The sequence below is a fragment of the Pholis gunnellus genome (genome assembly GCF_910591455.1).
Source record: "Pholis gunnellus genome assembly, chromosome: 22".
NCBI lineage: Eukaryota > Metazoa > Chordata > Actinopteri > Perciformes > Pholidae > Pholis > Pholis gunnellus.
In genome coordinates this window covers 3,046,402-3,066,378 of record NC_136549.1, presented here as the reverse complement: position 1 = coordinate 3,066,378, position 19,977 = coordinate 3,046,402, and the positions used below count along the sequence as shown (strand labels likewise).

Sequence of the window (19,977 nt, the reverse complement as noted above, 5' to 3'; positions counted from 1 at the left end):
ATACTTTCACCACCTTAAAGCCAAAGGTGCATTTTGACCTTTTATGCTCTTAAAAGACATTTCAGGCAGAGGCCAAAAGTGGATTTTGTGAAAGAATACATAGCTTACTTGATTTTCTTAAAAAAAGTACCTCAGAACATCAGATACTACAGTTTAATATTATTTTTGTCCTTAACTTGGGACTTATTCACCATCGGACTATTTAAGTTGAATGAAGAAACTTCGGGACAGATGGATCACTGGGCTCAGTGTACAATTTGTGAGTGTTAAGCTTGTTTATTGTGTCAGAGTGTAAGTGATAACCCCTTGGCTTTTGTTTTCTGTCTGCCGTCCAAGTCAGACATGATGAAACCATCAGCATTTTATTACATAATCCATTTTGACATAACAATTGTCATTACTAATTTTTTGTGGTATACTTCAGTCAACTGAGGTGACAGGTTAGTGGGTCCCTGAAATATAGTGCAACACAATAATAAGTTTATACAACGACTTACTTACTGGACACTAGGTGATCCGTCCAAACTTATTGTAGTAAGTAAAAGAAGACTGAAGCAAATGACAAATATTTGACAAACTCCACATTAGGGAGGGTTGTTACAGTCCGGGCCAGGAGGCTCTGAGGTTGAGGAGAATCAACACGTCACTGGCAGCCAAGCAGTAAACTCCCAACTCGTTCAGCGCAGACTCTGGTCGAGGATCCCCTGCACTGGCCCAATCTGTCCCTTCCTCCTCTGACTCTTTGAGGAGATTCCTCAGCAGAATAGCAGAGCCCACGTTAAGACACAAGATGATGCACGCCTCCTTAACACTGTGGGGGGAGAAAACGTCTTAAATACACATTAAGGGCTTTGTTTTACTACTTTGTGTATTTGTGTCTGTAGATTTCTCCTAAATCCACCAAAAGTTACCATTAGATCATTTCAGAACATTTCAGAAAACTTGTAATACAAAAAATATTTTTCTTAATGTCAGTAATCTACTGGTGATATCAGTTAATTATTTTTACCCTAGTCACCTGTAGTGTCTTCAAAACATATCTTTAAAGGCCCAAAGGAGTTTTTTCTCAGAAATCTGCACTTCAGTAGCTCTTACATACACCAAACTTTACAGTTTCATCCTTTCTATATTCTGCAGGGCAGCAGTGAAGGCCCAGTTATACAATGCACAGCCCGACACTGCTGTTGACAGTATTTTTTCATTTATGGAGTGATAAAAAGAGATCGTAAATTCCCTCTGTAAAAACCTTTGACTCTAATACAGTATGTCAACGTTTTTACCTGGCTTTATCCAATGTTCAGATTTCTGTTCTGGAAACGAATGCAAATCTGCACATATTTATTAAGATAATGCCTCATTTGCATCTATAATATACTTTTTCAGAGAACTTGTAAGACAAAAAATAATTTGTCTTAATGTTAGCAATCATATGGGGAAGTTTCAATTAGTTATTTTTGTATTTTTACCCTATTCCGTTGGGGTGTCTCCCCTTAACAGAGTTTTTTTATAAATGGAAAATAACCCCATCACCTCCAGGAAAGAGCTCCTCGCTCCCAGGTGTTCACAACAGCAGATATAACACATTTCATGAAGACCAGGTGTTGTCAATATTGAGACTAAAGTCTAGTACGATTGTATGATGGCTGTTCAAACACTTTGGATTATTACCCCGTGAATTGGTGGAGTTGTCCCTGCACATACAGAGCTAATCATTCATCTACAGACATTACATAAAAAGCAGGTTAGGAGAATAATCCTCATGTTCTCAGAGAGCGATCTCACTGAACTGACACATCTATCTGTGGTGTGGTTCTTCAGGTCTGGTTCTCATCTTCTCTTTCGTTTTCTCATTACTCGTTACTGTCGTCACAGAGACAGGAGACGCATGTCTTTTTAAATACCTCCAATACTGGACTGATGCCGCTAATTAGTGGAATAGATTGGCTTTTCAATAAGGTTGAAACCTCAAAGGCTATAATTATCAGCACTTTTTTTAATTGATGAAAATTGAGGCCATGTGTTGATGCTTGTTTTGTATTTCATGAAAGGTTTTTGATTAGCGGCATTTCAGTGCAACAAACTAATTTAAATATGATTCTTTGTTTTTTTAGCTGTAACTTTGCTACACAACACTTCATTTAGTCACATTTCACATGTTTAACTCTTGTGTATCCCTCTGAGCTCTGATATCCTTGGCGGATCAAAACACTGCCATAAAATGATATATTAATATAATTTTCCACTTTCACTGAGTTAAATCTTTTAACAAACTTCAGTTACCAAATATTCATTAATTTCCTGAATTGGAACCCTTTAAATGCTAGTTTGTTTATATATTCCCTTTGACAATGGCATTATGTATTGGCATTTAATGGGTTAAAATTCTAAAACATAAATGAATATTTTGAAGTGATGATCGGACAATAATATGAATCTATAATATTTCTATGACAATATGTTTGTCCTCTACAGACATCAGAGCAACTTTTTTAAAGTGAGGCACAAGGGTTCAGGAAGCACAGTTCAGATTTCTCAATGGAGAAAAGAGGAATACCTGAACACGAAGACACACTTACTGCTTAAAGAAGTTCTCAGGTCTTTTGCAGTAGTGACCAAACAGAGGAAATAGATTTCTGGTCATGTCGAACTGAAGCTGAGCTGCCCCACCTTCACTGAAATGATTAGACAGGATCACCTGATGGAGAGACATAAGAACATGTTCAGACAGTTTCATTGTAACAATATGGCAAGACAAACCACTGTCTTTTTTTATTTATTATTATTTATTTTTTTATGAGTCAGGAAGCAGACAACAAAGTTTGACTTTACTTTATATGTTAGATGTAAGAGAAATGCTGTCCCCTCATCCTAAATCAATACTAGAATAGTTCCTAGTTTTATAAATGAAGCAGTACACCAGTTGAAGAAGTGGCAGTGAGTGTGTTGGACTAATCAGCAACGGTCATCCCTGCAAACCCCACCCCGAAAGATACTGTACTTTCAGAAAGTACTTCCCCCCAAGCAGGACCTTTTGGGGGGGGTAATTCACCCCCAAAATCCCTTTGACACCTTACATTCTCTTTTATATTATGTGTCAGTGTAAAATGTTGCGGTATCTAAACCGCCCTCAAACAGCCTGACTGTATGATATCTACTTTGTGGTGTGTTTTTATATGTTTTCACGAAACACAAACAGTCCGATGAGGTTGTAATGCGTATTCATCTCTTACATCCTGGTAGAGGATGGTGTCGAGTCTCTCCGCCAGACCCTGCCAGGCCAGTTGGAACAGAGAAAGACTCAGGACCTGATGAAGGTTTAACAACCTGTCCCTCACACACAGCATCATGGGACATGCTGAACTGGACAGGGTCATGGTGGACTGGTCCTGTTGGGGCGGTAGGGACAACCACCTAAAGAAAAGACAAAGTAAAGGCAAGAAGGAGAATAAATCAGTGCAAACCGTTATTCTTTGGCCTTCGTGTTTAGTAACATTAGCAGAACAAGAGCTATAGAAGAATAAAAGAATCTCTCTTTAAAACAATCCAGGCAAAAGCTGAGCAATAAAATAGGTTCAGAATGTCACTGCTCCAAGAGTTGGTTGCCAATTTCTCAAAATGGTTGCCAATGGCAACTTGTTAACCTTGCAACCCTTACTGTCAAACGTTCACACCAAGATTTCTTGCTTGTTGGCTTCGGGTATGTTCAAGGGAATTTAATTTTGCGACCAGTTTTTCTCTCCATACTTTAACATATAACTAACATTTCAGTTTTATCCTGGTTGAGCTGAAAAATGTGGTGTGACATCCAGACATTAATGTCTACAATACATTTAAAAGGGAATCAATTGGTCCTGTGTAAAATGTAGGGGACACGGCCACGTAAAGTTGTAAACTACGGAAAGAGATGCCATGTCTATTGATGACATGGCATCTCAGAGGAAACATATAGATTAAAAAGAAGTGGACCTATAATCGACCCTACACAATTTGAGGAAAACCAATTTGTTGATTTTTCACCACAGTTTTTTTTCCCCCCAAATCAATACATTGTAAGTTTATATGAGAGCACTATACAAGAAGACTGCCACTGCCAATGGCTGAGGTCATTTGGCATGCAGATGAGAGGGCACATTTGTTGCTAGTGTGCCATTGGTTAAGCCAACCTTAGAGCCTACTCCTAGTTTAGGTTTAGAGACTGTTCAGACTGTTTCAAAAGATGAGCCAAGGCAACTGAAAATAACGTGATACAATTGCATGATCCAAACTGGTGTTAAAATTCAGAGGTCTTGGTAACTCCATCTACAACTGGCTATTATATTTTTGACAGGCAGCTGCCGGATTATGAGAATAGGTAAAACACACGTATCTACAATAACTCTCAGGACAGGCCCGCAGCAAGGAGTCCGGTACTGTAAAATAACATTTCTTTTTACAATCAACATGAAGGCACACGACTGTGCAGCTAAACATCACGACAATAATGTCATACAATTTGCTGATGCCACCAGATTGATTGGACTGAACAGAGACAGTGATGAGTGACAGTGATGCCTATAGAACCATAGTGGAAGACTGAGCCCGATGGTGTCATGACAACAACTTAATTTCAATAGGACAAAATTAATCATTGTCGACTTTAGGAAACCCAGAGGGGATTATATTCCTATTTCCATATATGGGTCATCTATTGAGATTGTTGACGGTTTTAAATTCCTGGGTTTGGAACAGAACAGAAATAAAACTAAGAAGGACTATAAAGATAGCCACTGAAATCATTGGCACAGAATTACCACAGCTCTCCCAAACATCTGTTTACATTCAATTGACAAGGCCTTCTATCAGCAGTGGTAAATGTGACCGGAGCATAGAAAGAAATCAGGTGAGGAACATGAGAGATGTCAACAGCCATTGACAAAATACTAACTTTCCAAAGACAGATGATTCCTGTACAAAAGGCTACATGTCTGGTGTTTTGGAGGAATCTCATGGACTGATGCTGCCCTCTGTAGTAAATATGTAATATCATTATGACTCCACCAGGCTAACTACATGGCAGAATGAGACCTCATCAAAGTCCCATCATTTCTTCATTTAAACTAATTCATTTTTAAATATGAAATGTCCTATTTTCACCACAATTCATTTGACATACTGCATGTGAGCACAGTTTTGGTGTCGTTGGGAGAAAATATGAAATTACCAAATATTCTTAAAATTGGTAATGTAGTACCAGGGCTCACCCTGACCTGGGTGTCCTGTGTTTTCACAGGCTCAATTATAAATAGTCTCGCTGGAAAACACAGTAGCATTACAACTAGGGGTGTTAATACTAGGATAGGTTAAATGCAGAGGCTAAATTCCACTGTGTGACAACAATTTTACATTGATTTGCTTATACAGACTCTAAAGTGGTTGTATTAATGTACTATTTGTCTGAGACCAGGTTGTAAAAGAGTATGAAAAATGTGCCAATTTATTAAAAAGTTGATCTCCTGGCAGTATATAGCCGGCTCTCTTTATTAAAATCACGAGCATAGAGTTCATATCTGTCCTAATGTTGTGGACTCTTCATGGATTTAAGGACATAATTAAACTTGTATAATAATTAAGACTGGTGGTGTAGTGTGAAGTCAGCACGAACTGTTAGGTTATGGGACTCACAGGGATATAACTCTGATATTACTCATGGTAAGTGTGACATGTTTTTAAAAAAAAATAGTGTAACCATGATAATGCAGCACCATTTTGGGGTTAAAGGTGATGTGATGTCAGTGCTTTATGTTATGGGTTATGTTTTTGAGAGTGTGGATTTAACGGCGACTTTGGTGTGCAGCCAACAAAGACACGTGTGCTGACTTCGTTAATCCCGGCGCTCCTACACTAACCTATTAAAACATAATGTAAATGGTACTCATCAACAGACCGATGTCTCACCTGTCTTGGCCATACGGCTTGGCTTTTTCCGTGATTTCTCTCATGGTCCATTCAAGAAGCCTTCCCATCATGTCTCCTTTCAGTCGATCCAGCAAAGCCAACAGGCCTTCAAACAGCGAGCCCTCCAGAGAGGCCAGGCGACCCACTTCCATCACCCCCAGGCCTCCCAGCACCACTTCCTCGCCAAGTGAAACCGCTGCCTGCTGCAGCTGCAGGAAGAACTGAAAACGGAACAAAGGAACTGGTGAACACACAACCCTCTTCTGGCCGGTCTCTGGCAGCACTGTGCAGCTCGTTTCTCACATGAAACTTAAGGCTATGTTTTTGAGGCGGAACAGAGCACAAAGCATAGCGCTCATCCTGACTTGTGTCCTAGTTTTCAAACTGTCAAGTACTGAAGGCTGGTATTGAACCCTTGATCAATTGAAGTATATGGGAGCCACGTGTAACAGCAAAACTATATCAAAACATGAGTTTAAAAACTCTCGTGCTGTATATTCAAAGTGTGTTTTATCCAGTCATATGCTCTACTTCCCAAACACATGCATCCCCACTAAAGTCTTACTATTTAAAATACTTTGGACTCTCCGCAACAATGAGACTGTTAACAGAAGTATTTCAAATGGTAAGACTTCAGCTAAAAAAGCATGTTTGAGAAGTAGTGAGCTTAAGACTGGATAAATGCTACAAAAGTTGTGTGAGTCAGTGAACATATTTTTTGCTGGTAACAAGACCCCCATTTACTTCAATTTATCAAGACTTTTGATTGACTCCAACTTTTGATTCTGTGGTTGCCGTGGAGGCATGTGGGAAAAACATTATTTTCAAGAATTCAAGAACACGGGCTAAGATGATATACAAATGGTCATTTTTTGGGTGAAGTATTCCTCTAAGTTACAGTGTCTGTGCTGCTGCTTGTGTTTAGAAAACATTTAACATTTGAGACATGCAACATCTTTTATTCAATGAAAAAATAATTTGTAATAAAAATAAAAACATGTTTTTCCTTTTTCAAAGTAGGCATTCACAAAAGTTGCATTTCGGTATTTGGGCACCAATATAAGAAACATTTCCCATCCTGCCAGGGAAACAGCATTTTCTTGAAGCAGCTTGATGTTCACACTTCGCCGGGGTTAGTTTGTATTTATGGTGACCAGACTGTTGCAATGAAATATATGTGTGAGATTTCTTTCTAAATTACATTAGCGTATCTATTTGTATAATAGTGAGGGAATTTGACTAGACTGTTATTGTTTGACAGCATCTTTTGACAGTGACTATTTTATTTTAAGATGATTAGAATTCGTGATGAGCATCACAATGTTGTGATGCTCTGATAATCTACTGCAATTAACCTAACTTGGTTAAGATTTTCCTTTTGCATTCAAGGTTTTGAGCACAATTATAGGGGAACAGAACATTTTTCGTTGAAACAACTTTTCCGCTTGCTCATCTTTCAAGCCCCATTTTGTTTGTTTTGTGACACTCACCACATTGTCTCCCCAGTCTCCCAGAATGGTGGAAATGTAGTTAACAGCATTGAGGATGGCACAATAACGGGCACCCAGCGGGCAGCGAGACTCCTCCTTCATCACCTGGACAAAGAATAAAAAAACTATCAACCACCTCTGTCTATCATTTCTCTCTTGGCCTTATCTCTTTAAGAATTATAATTGATTTAAAAGGGCTGACTTTATTCCAAGTGTGTTTGAAGACCACTTCAAAATAACCAAACTATCCATCAAATTTAAAATGACCAGCAGACAAAAATCTAGAACATCCCCATCACATTCATGCCAGGAACAGGATGGAAACTTTTTAACTGATTTCCATCCTGGTGCTGATTTAAAAAAAATGTATCTCATCTGTTCTGACATCATTGCTCAGTTAAAGCATTAACGAGAGGTCCATTGTGAGGACAATTCATTGTGATGTGAATTTCAGATGAAATGCCCAGTTCTGGTGTCTCACTCACCATCATTTCTTTAATCATGAGTTGAGTGCCTCTGTCCCTCTTTCCTTCATTACTTGAGTGTTTTTCTTTCAGTAATACCAGAGTCTCTCTGTCATTGTTACCTGGGTGAGTCGTATGCGGAAGTCATCCACCAGTTCTCTCTGTAGCCCCAGAAACTTGAGTTGTGCAGAAGGACAGGGCAAGGCCCGGTACCGCTCTACACAATACAGCAGGAAGACAAAAAAGAAAGACTTCTACTTCAAAATGTTTTAGAAGCTCTAACAGCAAACAATACCATCCTGTATGCTTTAAAAGGCACACTGTGACGTTGTTCACCACTTGTACCACTTGCTACAGAGTAATGCTGTTATGAGCATGTTTTGCACAAGTCATCATTTGTTGGTGCGAAAAGTAAGAGAGGCATCAATGTGCCTGTAAAAGGAAGGGAAGAAGAGGAGTGCTAGCTGGCAACATAAACAATGTAGGTTTCAAAATGTGCCAAAACGTTCTCTGTAAATGTTTTATTTAGGAAATATGTCAGACCTTAGTTGCCTTTTTTCATTCGTTTATGGCAATTCAGTTAAACTAACAGTAAACAAATATAGAAATATTACAAAAACAGTACAGAATTTACATAGACAGACATACACAAAAAACAACAGGACACCTACACAGAAAAAATACAGGTACAACATATAACCAAGGTAAAACAATTCTTTACATAATGATATTTATTTTTTGATGATATTTATTTTTTTATTTATGAGGGCTTTTAATAGCCTTTATTTGGCTATATAGTTCAAAACTGTGGTAACGCCATTAGCCTCGCTTAGAGGACATCATAATAGTACTGTAATAATATTAATATATTAGTGGCCGGTATCACCTAATGCAATCCAATATTACTGTGCAGTTTTTAATTATCAGAGATTTAGTTTGAATCTTTTGATGAAATGACTAATGTAGAAGATACAGTGTTGGATATCGTAGTGATAGAGAAAGATTGAGATGGCTGACCGTCAGCATTGATCCTGGAGTTTATTCATTCCTCCTGATAGCACCACAGAAAACAGCCGACTGAACGTAACGTTAATGTTACATCCACAGCTCTTAATAATGTTACGTCAGCAAACCTTATACATGCATGTTTTTGTAGTTTGTCTCAATTGTTTTGTTCTGCTTCTTGTCTAATTCTCAGTGGGCTTTCCATATGTTTTTTACAAGAACGTTAGATAACATTACATACAGAAACAGAACGTTACTGGATGTAAGACGCAGATATTATCCATATTTCCAACTGAAGAGACAGTATACACCGGTTTACTGACTCCTCAGCTAGAAATATTGTGGCTACTATTTAATAGTGATGTGTCCTTGGACTTCAGGAAATGGTTTGCGGGTTTGGCGTGCGATTCGAAATATAAGGGGCAGCGAAACGCAATGGATCCCCTTCACATTTTGTGTACTTGGGACGTTATTGCTCGTTTGTTTACAATCTATTCGAGCATCACAAATATCATTCATCCATTTATTAAATTCAAAGCTTCACACACCAAAGCCATGGTGTTATTATAATCACTCTGCCCGTTTTACATTTACACAGTAGAGCAAATGAAGCCCATGAGTGAACCAATTGGATGGAAAGCTTCAATGCTTCATCTCGCCATCACTACTATTTAAGTGGCAGACTTACAGATTCCTCCCCCGATGCCACTTTAAGCTCTCTAGCTACTACAGAAGAACAGGAAAAAAAAGCACCTGCTGTATTACATGTATATGTTGAATGCCATTACAAAATAAGAGCGTTCTGACTGTGAGATGTAAATAAGCCGAGTTGAGCGGTCTTACCGGTGATGACCTGTAAAAGAGTCATGAAAGTCTCAGCACAATCTGGAGCCTTCATCTCGTCCATATCGCTGATATCTTTGTACTGAGAGCTCCACGCTCCCTCGGCGGACAGCATGGCGTCCATTTTCTCCACTGCCACTGTATACACACAGGGGTACAGGGTTGGTTCACTGCAGAGGTCGCATTTAGACACCGCGTTTCTATGAGATTGTATATTGTGTGATGTCAATAAAACACATGTCTGTGCCTCTGTTGACATGCTTGTAAGTTTAGCTTGTAAGTTACTAAGCTGAAGAAAGATTTTTTTAAATGTTAATTAAATTTAATTATTAGATACAGCAATTCTATTTTGAATTTTAAAGTAAAAGTCAACAGAAGCACAGCAGACTGAAGGCTTCAGTTTCTGTACTCCACTGAACCTCCACTCTGTAATAACACTGTACACGTGTTTTTGCAGTTCCGACAAATCCAACAGAGTGATGCATCTTCTCTCTGGCGGACTCACATTCAGTCACATTCTCAGATTTGACCTTTATTCATATCAAACCAATAAATTAAGCTGAATAGGAACAGGACCTTCAGTATTTTGGACCTTCAGACCTTCAGACCTTCAGTATTTTGATTGGACAGAACCATGAATATTCAGGTCGGAATCAGGGCCAACAAAACTTGATCAAGATATACCTAAATAATTGAGCTGCAGGGAGTAAAAAAAGGGAAGTTCGGAAGAGTGAAGCAGATGCATGGTGAGGTAGAGATACATATCGGTCACAATTAGCTCATGACATCTGAGGCTCAATTCATGAAATGAAGGCCTGATCATCATGTAACAGCACCGTCAGTCCAGGTCAAGTCTGCAATCTTGTCGATGAACAAATTGACTTTTCTTTTCATCAATAATGCCACATTTCTATTGCAGATACCAATGGTGAGCAAACCAATGGTAAAAACAAGTAAAAGTCAACTAATAATAAACCGACTTAATAATAATGAAGTAACTAAAATATGCTTTTGACTAATAATCACACTAATGAGTGACAACACTCAACACTGCTCCGGACCCTCACACTTACTCTTCTTTTCCACAGTTAGCCACTTCTGAAGGATCGCGTCTTCGAGCAGGAGGTGGAGCAGACCGGGCAGCGCCGCATGATATGACTGGTTGCTCCGCAGCTCCTTCTCAAACTGCAGCACCTCCTCCACCAAGTGACAAAAGAGCACATCGTCGTAGAGCAGCCTGGAGGCGTCACTGGCCACCTTCTCCTGAACCAGAGACAGCAGGCCTCGACACAGCTCCACCTGCACGCACAAACACATGCAACACTTAAGAGGGAAAAGTATACCTGTATGAAAGTCCTGAGAGGGCAGTGAGAAAAAATAATGTAATGATCCATTTTCTTACTTGTTTTAACTGTTTAAGAGTTAAAAAAGGTTTTGCCAGGATCATTTTTCTAAGTTCCTTAAAAACAAAGTTATGTGAAACAGGTAGGAAAAAAGGTTTTGCCAGGTTTTTTTTCAATCTATGAAAACATGTTTGTTTCAATTAACATAACGTTTTAACTCACTTTGAGAACCATTTGGAACATGAGGTAGTGGTGCACAGCTGAAATGCAACAAGAATCACTTGTCTTGACGAAAAAACTAATTCACCTGCCAAAACTTTTAAAGTAACTTAGAAAAACTATCCTGGCAAAAAAAAATGTTCTCGACCTGTTTTACAAATCTCACTGGGCTCTCAGGGCTTCCGTAGAGAGGAGATCAAAGCAGTCAGTTTGAGCCTGTTACAGCGCATACCATGGCACTGATGGGGGACCCAGCTCGGTCTAGGATAGGTTGGATCTTTTCCTCCATGAAGGTGGAGCTGTTCCCCATCCACATGAGAACTTGTGTGAGGTACCACTCTGGCTGAAAAATGCACAGACAGATGAGGAGCTTTGCCAAAGACTTCAGACAATGTTCTACTATTATTTTAGTCTCTCTCTGATCTAATTGCCTCTCTTTGTAGAAGTAAAAATGACAGACATGTTAGTATCTAAGGAAAAATACATGTTATATAATAAAAAGTGTGAAATCAACATTCATAGAAACATAAATACAAACAAACCCAAGACAAAACAACTGTAGAATAAGTAGAGTTCCTGTGTCTTGCTTTAAAACATTCCATGGTGAATACGTTTTCTGTTGTTGTCCCAGGCTAAATATTCTTTGTATGAATTGAAATGTGTATTCAATAATAATTCTGGTTATAATTACAATTTATGTATGAATAATCTACAGTACGTTTATGTGTCTAACCTTGCTAGGATTATACACATAAAGTGAAGATGGTCCATTTGGTTTCACTGGTGTGTATCAACTTGAGGGTGCAAGTCTGACATGTATTTAAGTGTTTGCCCGTGTGTGTGTGTGTGTGTGTGTGTGTGTGTGTGTGTGTGTGTGTGTGTGTGTGTGTGTGTGTGTGTGTGTGTGTGTGTGTGTGTGTGTGTGTGTGTGTGTGTGTGTGTGTGTGTGTGTGTGTGTGTGTGTGCATTCCATTTGTAATAGACCTTGCTGAGGGAGTTGGTCTGTCGATTCCCGTAGAAATGGTATTTGAACCTCCTGCTGAGAGGCAGCAGCATGATCTGGATGGGCAGACAGAGGGGGGTGGCTTGGGATGGGGGTGTGGCTGGAGAAGCAGGCTGGTTAGGGGGGGCAACTTGACAAGAGGCCAGAGCCCTCTGGGATACAAGGTCATCACTGCCAGGGAAAGTTAAAGGAAACAAACACTGGACATCAAGTTGCAAATCAATGGACAACGTTAGTATCCGCATTTTTGTCCAAAGCACTTTACAATTTGGTAAGTATCATGATTTTAGCATATGGGCTGGCTGCAATTTGCACATTTATTTCTATTATATTTTTTGGCATGTTTGTGGCTGCAAGTTGCAGTGTGTTGTTCCAGCCATTTTCCATTTGTTCTATAAGACAAATTGCAATTTTGAGGACAATAAAGTTCTCTAAACTAAACCGAATTTGCCTCTCACTCACCCACACATCAGATACTTGTCATCCCATTTTACTATGAACCAAAACTGTCAACCTGTAGGTGGCACTTGATGAGGGGATCATCAAAGTCACTGGGATACACTGTCTTGTACACCATGAATGTCTGTGCCAAGTTTCATGCCAACCCATCTGGTAGATGTGAAGATATATCTTTTGATAACTGAACATTTTGCCCTGCTATGAAAAGTATTCAACAACATTTTATCACTAACAACATGGAGAAAATTGATTTTATTTTAAAATGTCTGTTGACTGTTGAGTGATACAAAGAGATATCCAAAATTCACTCTGTAAAAACCTTTGACTCAGATATGTCAACAACATCAAACAAGAATGTTGAACCTCGCTTTATATCTAATGTTCTGATTTATGTTCCGGAAATGTATGTAAATTAGCACATATTTAATAAGATAATGCCTCAAAGTTTCAGAAAACGTCTTAATGTCAGTAATCAACTGGGGATGTTTCATGGCGATATCTATTAGTTCTTTTGTTTTTACCCTGTATTCGCCTGTAGTGTCCCCCCAAAAAAGGGGGACCAATCAACAGACACGGACATTTCTAGACCGGTGCTGCTAGAAGACTGTACAGCGGATGGAACTTCTTCCAAAGCACAAAGACATGTAGAAATGCCAAACTAAAGGATACGAGGTCTGCAGGGCGAGCAACTGCGTGACGAGCAGCTCCAGCTGGCTGTTGATCTCCTGACCGTTGGCCGTGGGCGTCAATGACTGAGTAGGAGGGGAGATGATCGGCCAGTGAAGTTGAGTCAACACTTTCTCAAAATCGCTAGGAAAGAATTGAAGAATATATCGTAAGAAGACACTTAACACAGGATGACGATACAGCGACATATTTGCATTTCCTACCTGGCCAGTCGGTCTTTGATGATCTTGTGCCAGAAGTGAAGTGTCTCTCGGAGGAAGTCCTGGAGGTGACAACACCCGGACCGGTTTAGTCCGGCGTCAAGCGCGGCCATGTTATCCACTGCCCTTATGGCCTCCCACACACTGCTGGTCATCAGAAACTGCTGGACTGCAGCACTGCAGGCACAGTCAGCACATTTCTATCACAACACGATGTCAACATTTAGAGTCATTGTGCATTTGATATTTAATGCCTTGGACCTCTACTCCACAATACTTCATACTTCAATACTACATCTAAGTTCTCCTTTCTCTGTTCACACATCTGCCATGTCCCTCTATATTTGTCTTCATCACTCTTCATTAACAGTACCTGAGTTCCTCAATATGTTGAAGGCATCGCAGGTATTTCACGTGTCTTTCTATAGTGTCCACTTGGTTGAGCGTCTGGCCGAGGTTGTCCATCCACGGCTGGGCCGTCTGTAGGTGCTAGAAGACGGAATAATGGATGAGACAAACAATTCCTTAAACCTCCCAGAATGGCATACCTTTATATTCTCTGTCAGAAATGGACCAGTGCTTGCTTCATCTCTCTGTTACAGTCTACCAGATGATAAACATGATATTTGCTATGTGGCGTGTGAAAGGGGAGCTCAAAAGCCCTTTTTATTCTCACCACATTTATTCCTTTTTTGACCTGCATTGGAGAAGAAAAGTTAGCTACTTAAAAAACAACAACATGATGTTAGCATTTTATTGTTTTAGTTTCATTTGCTTTTGTGGTAAATAAAGTAATGATGAATGTGTGACATTGCTGTCTTAAGAAGGCAGAACAATATTTTAATTGCATCTATACTGAATTGTATTCAATTCAGATTGGAGCTGTGCAGGGAAATGTTTAAAAAAAAAAATGTTTTCTTCTGCATGTTTTCATGGAAAAAACGAGTTTGGCACCACGATGTCAAATTGTTAGCACATCCATGTCGCCAACAGCACGTCTGCTGTAACCTTCCCTGCAGGCTTGGGTCTCATTATATATTTTGTCATGTCCCTCAATTTGATCAGATATTTTCTGATTTAAAAATAAATGTTCATTTTATACTGCATTATGAAAAGCAAATGTACAGACCTTGTGATGGATGTTAAATTGGATACTGTGCTAATGTGTTGTCTAAATACTATTTACAAGATGATGAACATTTAGGCTTGTACAGCTGTTTGTGTGACAACATGAAACATTGACCCTTCACTGACCATTTTAAATGTTTTGCTGAATTTGTCAAATGGGCGGAAGCATTTTATGGAAAAAAGGTATTAATACCCAGTATTTAAAGTACTGAATAAAGTTACAGATATTTCTATTTGGGCATCGCCAGCCAATTAAAAATACTGTATTAACCTTAGTATTTTCAATGATATCCAACCTCTTTATAACACAGAACCAGATGAAATGATTTGTAACAGACTAGAAGCTAGTAAACACACGCTGCTGTCATATCTAGAGCTTCTTCCTCTGCGCTCACAGTGGTAGCTCTACCTGGTGCAGCTTGTTGGAGATGAGTCGCTCTCTCTGCAGCAGGTCCTCCAGGGAACACGCAGCCTCCTCAGCAGCCGACAGAGCTGCAGAAACTTTAGGAGGTACAGAGCTGGATACGGTCAGAACCTGAATGACACAAAGTATAAGAGCCATGGCTTACACAGGACACAGTGGACACAAACTGAGCTTGTAAATTTGCATAAAAGCTGCAGTCTGCTTGTTAAAATGTTATCTTTGTTTGATTGGATTCTGCTGTTTGCCTTCGTATTAAAGTAGCAGCGGTGGGTCTGCTTGATAGTTAGCATTGTAACTGATGGTGTGTGTTGCTGTGGTGATGCTGGTTGCGTTTTTTTTCCCCTGGGTGTCAGAAATGAGCCATTAACAGGAATTAAATTCATAAGTATTTTCTGCAGTCTTCCTTATCATCAGGAGCATTAAGTGAGGATAAGGACGGGTTGGCGAGCATCAGTGATGGAGTGGAGGGATGGTTCTCCACCAGAAGCTGAATTCAGAGATGAAGGCAGCTGGAGATGGAGGGGAAGTGGTTGCAAAGCACTGTACAACCTTTTTTTCAAAGATGGACTGGTCATCATTGCATCCTTTAAAAAATACATCATCTTACTTCTGCCAGAGACAATGGCACAGAAATAAGGATACTGGGATTCTCAGAGAATTGTCTGAGTCGAGCTTTATGACTATTGCACATATTGTAACGTTTTTGTAACAGTCTCTCAATACTGGATCACCTTAACAAGCAACTTCAGGAACTGCTGGCAGTTGCCTTTGGAGGAATACAGTAAGCCTCCTGTATTGTATTGGATAACATCGTGTGTTATCAACTATTGCTCAAATAACTGAGCACAACTGAGAATAATATTATATTAACATTGTGGCATAAAATACTCCCATGAAAACCTAGACAACGACATGGACACCAGCAGAACACACACCCATAGGGTCGCGTATCTTTATGAAACAACCAGGACTTACAGTAACTTAACGAGTAACAGAATTTCTCTCTCTTCAAATTCACTTTTGGGTAATTGGGCTTAAGTACACTATAAAACACAAAGTGGTAAATACATGTTTTGTGTCAAATGTCAAAGCGGTTAGCTCACCTGTTCCTCCAGTACGCTGTTTTCCTCTCGCAGTTTTTCCAGCAGGTCGCCAACATTCTTCAGGGACTTCAGGTCGCTGCCGACCTCTTTCTCTAGAAAATCCACCATATAGTCCTGTCGCGTCCCCGAATCTGCTGAAAAACATTCGCTACCTTGGCTGGTTGGGTATACGGGGTCTAACAAATTGTCTGTCACTTTCTTCATCGTTTGCTCTGCAGCTGCTGTGGGCGCCGCCATCTTTGTTTTCTAGTGCAGTCAACAAACCTCCTGAGACGAGAGGGAAGCGCTCGTTTATGGTGCGTGACCGCGCTGCTTTCAGACGTGGTGCGGTAGCTACACGGTATGCCCACGTTTGTACTCCTCGTACAAGTGAAGCCTCGAATATAGAAACCTTGATACATGTCTCGCTAACACTGAAACGTGGGCTTTTGTAGGCTTGTTCCAACCAACACTTTATCTCCGGGGCACACTGAGAGCGAAAACAAGCTCACATTGCGCACGTCGACACCGGATAGTCTGGCGACACGTCACAGACTACACGTCAACAAATCTGACTTTTTTTTTCATCTAAATTCGCGCTTTTTGGTTGTACAGACTATTGCGCACAATTTAACGTAAAAAATAAACTCTTTGAGTCTTGACATACAATACCAAATTCATAAGTTTCACTGTTGTAACACTGTTATGTTGTTCATTCTGTACACATGACATCTATTGCACTTTTGTCCATCCTGGGAGAGGGATCCCTCCTCTGTTGCTCTGCCTAAGGTCTCTTCCCTCTTCTCTTTTCGCCCCGTTAAACGCTTTTTTTTGGGGGGGGGGGGTTTCTGTTCCGATGTGAGGGTTCTGGGACAGGGGATCTCGTGTGTGTACTGTACAGATTGTAAAGCCCTCTGAGGCAAATTTGTAATTTGTGATTTTGGGCTATACAAAAATAAATTGAATTGAATGAGTCACTGATTTGTATACTAATACTAATAATACTTGTAATAATAATAACACAAATAATAATAATTATTATTATTATTAGCAATAACAACAACACTAATAATAATAAGTATTATTATTATTACTATTATTGTGGTTATTATTGTTATTATTAAAATAATTACTATAATAACCCAAACATATAGGAAAAAATCATTGGGTATAGAAATACATTTAAAAATGCTATTGCAATGATATATTTTTGTGTAAAGTCCATTCAATTAAGATGTATTCACGTTGGACCTATGTACAAACATTTTTCTGAAACTATCCCTTGAAATATTATTATCACATTTTTAGTCCACACACAGTAATCCTCCGATTTTCTAGGCTCATTAATCTGTGATTGAGAATTGCTATTCCAATAACCTTTAATCAAATTAATTAGTGTTTGAAAAAAAAGAATGATCTGATATACTCCATCTATCAAATAGTAATAATTTATGAGATGTGTATGTTATTTTTGGTGTCACTTTAAAGATGATTTCACAAATGGCAAGCTTGTCCTTTTAAAGATATAGAGTATTACTGCAATAGTTATACATTTTCAAATGTGGATCTCCCAGCTGGCTAGCAAGAGAGATACTGATTCAGGTTCAGATAAAGAAGCCACAAGTCCTCAACAGACCTTGTTTTGTCTGGATATTCATGACCTCATATCCAGAGTATCTCTTTCTGCCTCTGCCTCTTCTGTGAGATAAGGAGCAGTTGGTGTCTTGTCTCTAGTGGTCTCAGCTAGCAGTCCTTGCACAACCCCCAGAACGTTTGCTGTCATAGTGGGACCTCGCCCTGCCCCGACCCGCATTGCAGGTGCCGCGGGTGGTGCCCCTTACTCTTTTTGGTAGTGGTAGCTCAAGGACCTGGGGGTTATTCAGCAAAGGTGGTGAGGTCAGGATGGATGACAGGACCATTCTCAGCGTACAGTGGAGGGTTATGGCCTTTTTCCCCCCTAGGGGTTAAAAGAAAAGAAGATGAAAAAAACAAGAGTCAAACTCTTTGTAGCTCTCTGAAAATGTCATTGAGGATAAGAACACCTATTCATTCAGAAATACAATAAAAGTTCATTCAAAACGATTTGAACTTCATTCAGTATCTCCCTTGCCAGCCAGCTGGGAGATTCTCATTTGCAAATGTGAGCCTAAATTACTGCAATAAAACTTGAACAAGCCGGCTCTTTGTGAATTCATTGTTAAAGAGCCAGCACATTATTGTACAGTGATCTATCTTTGTAGTAGGCTACCTATAATATCAGGTATACTCTTGTTTAGTGTTGCTCCTAGAACAATTGTAAAACATTTAGAATCTGTGTTTAGAAGCATAATGGGTCTTCATTTTCCTTTTGTCTTTCTCTGATATAGGAATAAATGAGACTAGCTCTTGTTTCATTGATGCTTAATATAATAATTCCGTTATTGCTCGAAGAAACCAACATTTTCATTTCTTCCCAAAAGTGATTGCAAAGCCGTCAGCCAATCAGGACTTGTTAGATTGTTAGATGCTTTTTTTCATAACGGCATCAAATTCCCTCATCAATTTGATGTGTAGTTTCCAGGAAAAGAAACCAGACACTAATGAACAAAAGTATATTTCAGTGTGGTATAGATTCAGTCGCTGGTCAGTCGTCACAGAAAAGTTCTTGTTCCATCAAAATGGAGTGAAAGGCCAAAGCCTGTGAAGGTGCTGGCCTGTGGGCATGTACGACTGTTACAGTCACCCTGTTACCCTGCAGGTCAGTCTGAATATGACAACACGAGACCATCTGCCCAACAACACTATGCTCTTGTGTGTGTGTGTGTGTGTGTGTGTGCGTGTGTGTGTGAACGTGCAGCGGAGTCACGTGGACTCCAGTCTCTAGTGATCAGTGGAACCTCGTCATCGTCACCCTGAACAAACCTGCTCAGTTTCTCTTTATGAAAGGAAAGTATTCTTATTTTAAACATCTTTCTTTTATTATACAACCTTTTATTTATTCTCATTATTGTCAACAAAATGTCCACATATTGTAATAATAATAACACAGTTCAATTAAGGTGAGACACTCCAGACAGAAACATGCTATGGTCATTTTTGAGATTTTGAGATTGAGAATTTTTGCTTCCATAGCTTCCATGTCTTCTTTCAGACTAGTGGAAAGAAAACACAATAATATGAAATACACATTTAGGTGGTCATATTTCTACTTCTTTTTGTTATAACTACATCTATTGGTATCTTTAGATTTTTCCTAAATTCACCAAAAGTTAACATTAGATAATTATCAAACAACTACTTGCTATATATAGATATAGTGGAGTAATGCCTACTGCCCTTTAGTGCATGTGAGCGTGCCCCACTGGCTAGGTCATGGCCGCTGCTCTTCACTGCTCTAATACGGCGGTTACAGCTGAAAACGCCTTCCTGACCGATGGTGTCGTAGCATAAGAGTAGCGCCCATCCACTAACAGGTAAACATTGTAGGCTCGGTCAGCACTGTTGTCTTTGTTTGCACTGTTAGCTCTGTCAGCACTGTTGTCTTTGTTTGCACTGTTAGCTCTGTCAGCACTGTTGTATTTGTTTGCGCTGTTAGCTCTGTCAGCACTGTTGGTTTGTTTGCACTGTTAGCTCTGTCAGCACTGTTGGTTTGTTTGCACTGTTAGCTCTGTCAGCACTGTTGTATTTGTTTGCACTGTTAACTCTGTCAGCACTGTT

The 19,977-nt window shown here is 39.5% G+C and overlaps 1 protein-coding gene across 1 annotated transcript; it reads right to left on the bottom strand.

Moving 5' to 3' along the window:
- Nucleotides 1-245: 245 nt before the first annotated feature.
- On the bottom strand, nucleotides 246-16,614 carry rint1 (RAD50 interactor 1). Its single transcript, XM_079184135.1, has 15 exons — nucleotides 16,303-16,614; nucleotides 15,185-15,310; nucleotides 14,021-14,136; nucleotides 13,651-13,824; nucleotides 13,430-13,570; nucleotides 12,283-12,472; nucleotides 11,531-11,641; nucleotides 10,810-11,035; nucleotides 9,737-9,874; nucleotides 8,011-8,105; nucleotides 7,425-7,529; nucleotides 5,935-6,155; nucleotides 3,231-3,411; nucleotides 2,577-2,695; nucleotides 246-811 (listed from the first exon to the last, which is right to left on the bottom strand). Exons 1-15 carry the CDS (start codon nucleotides 16,537-16,539, stop codon nucleotides 598-600), a joined length of 2,394 nt encoding a protein of 797 aa, XP_079040261.1. The 5' UTR covers nucleotides 16,540-16,614; the 3' UTR covers nucleotides 246-597.
- Between the last annotated feature and the right edge of the window lie 3,363 nt (nucleotides 16,615-19,977).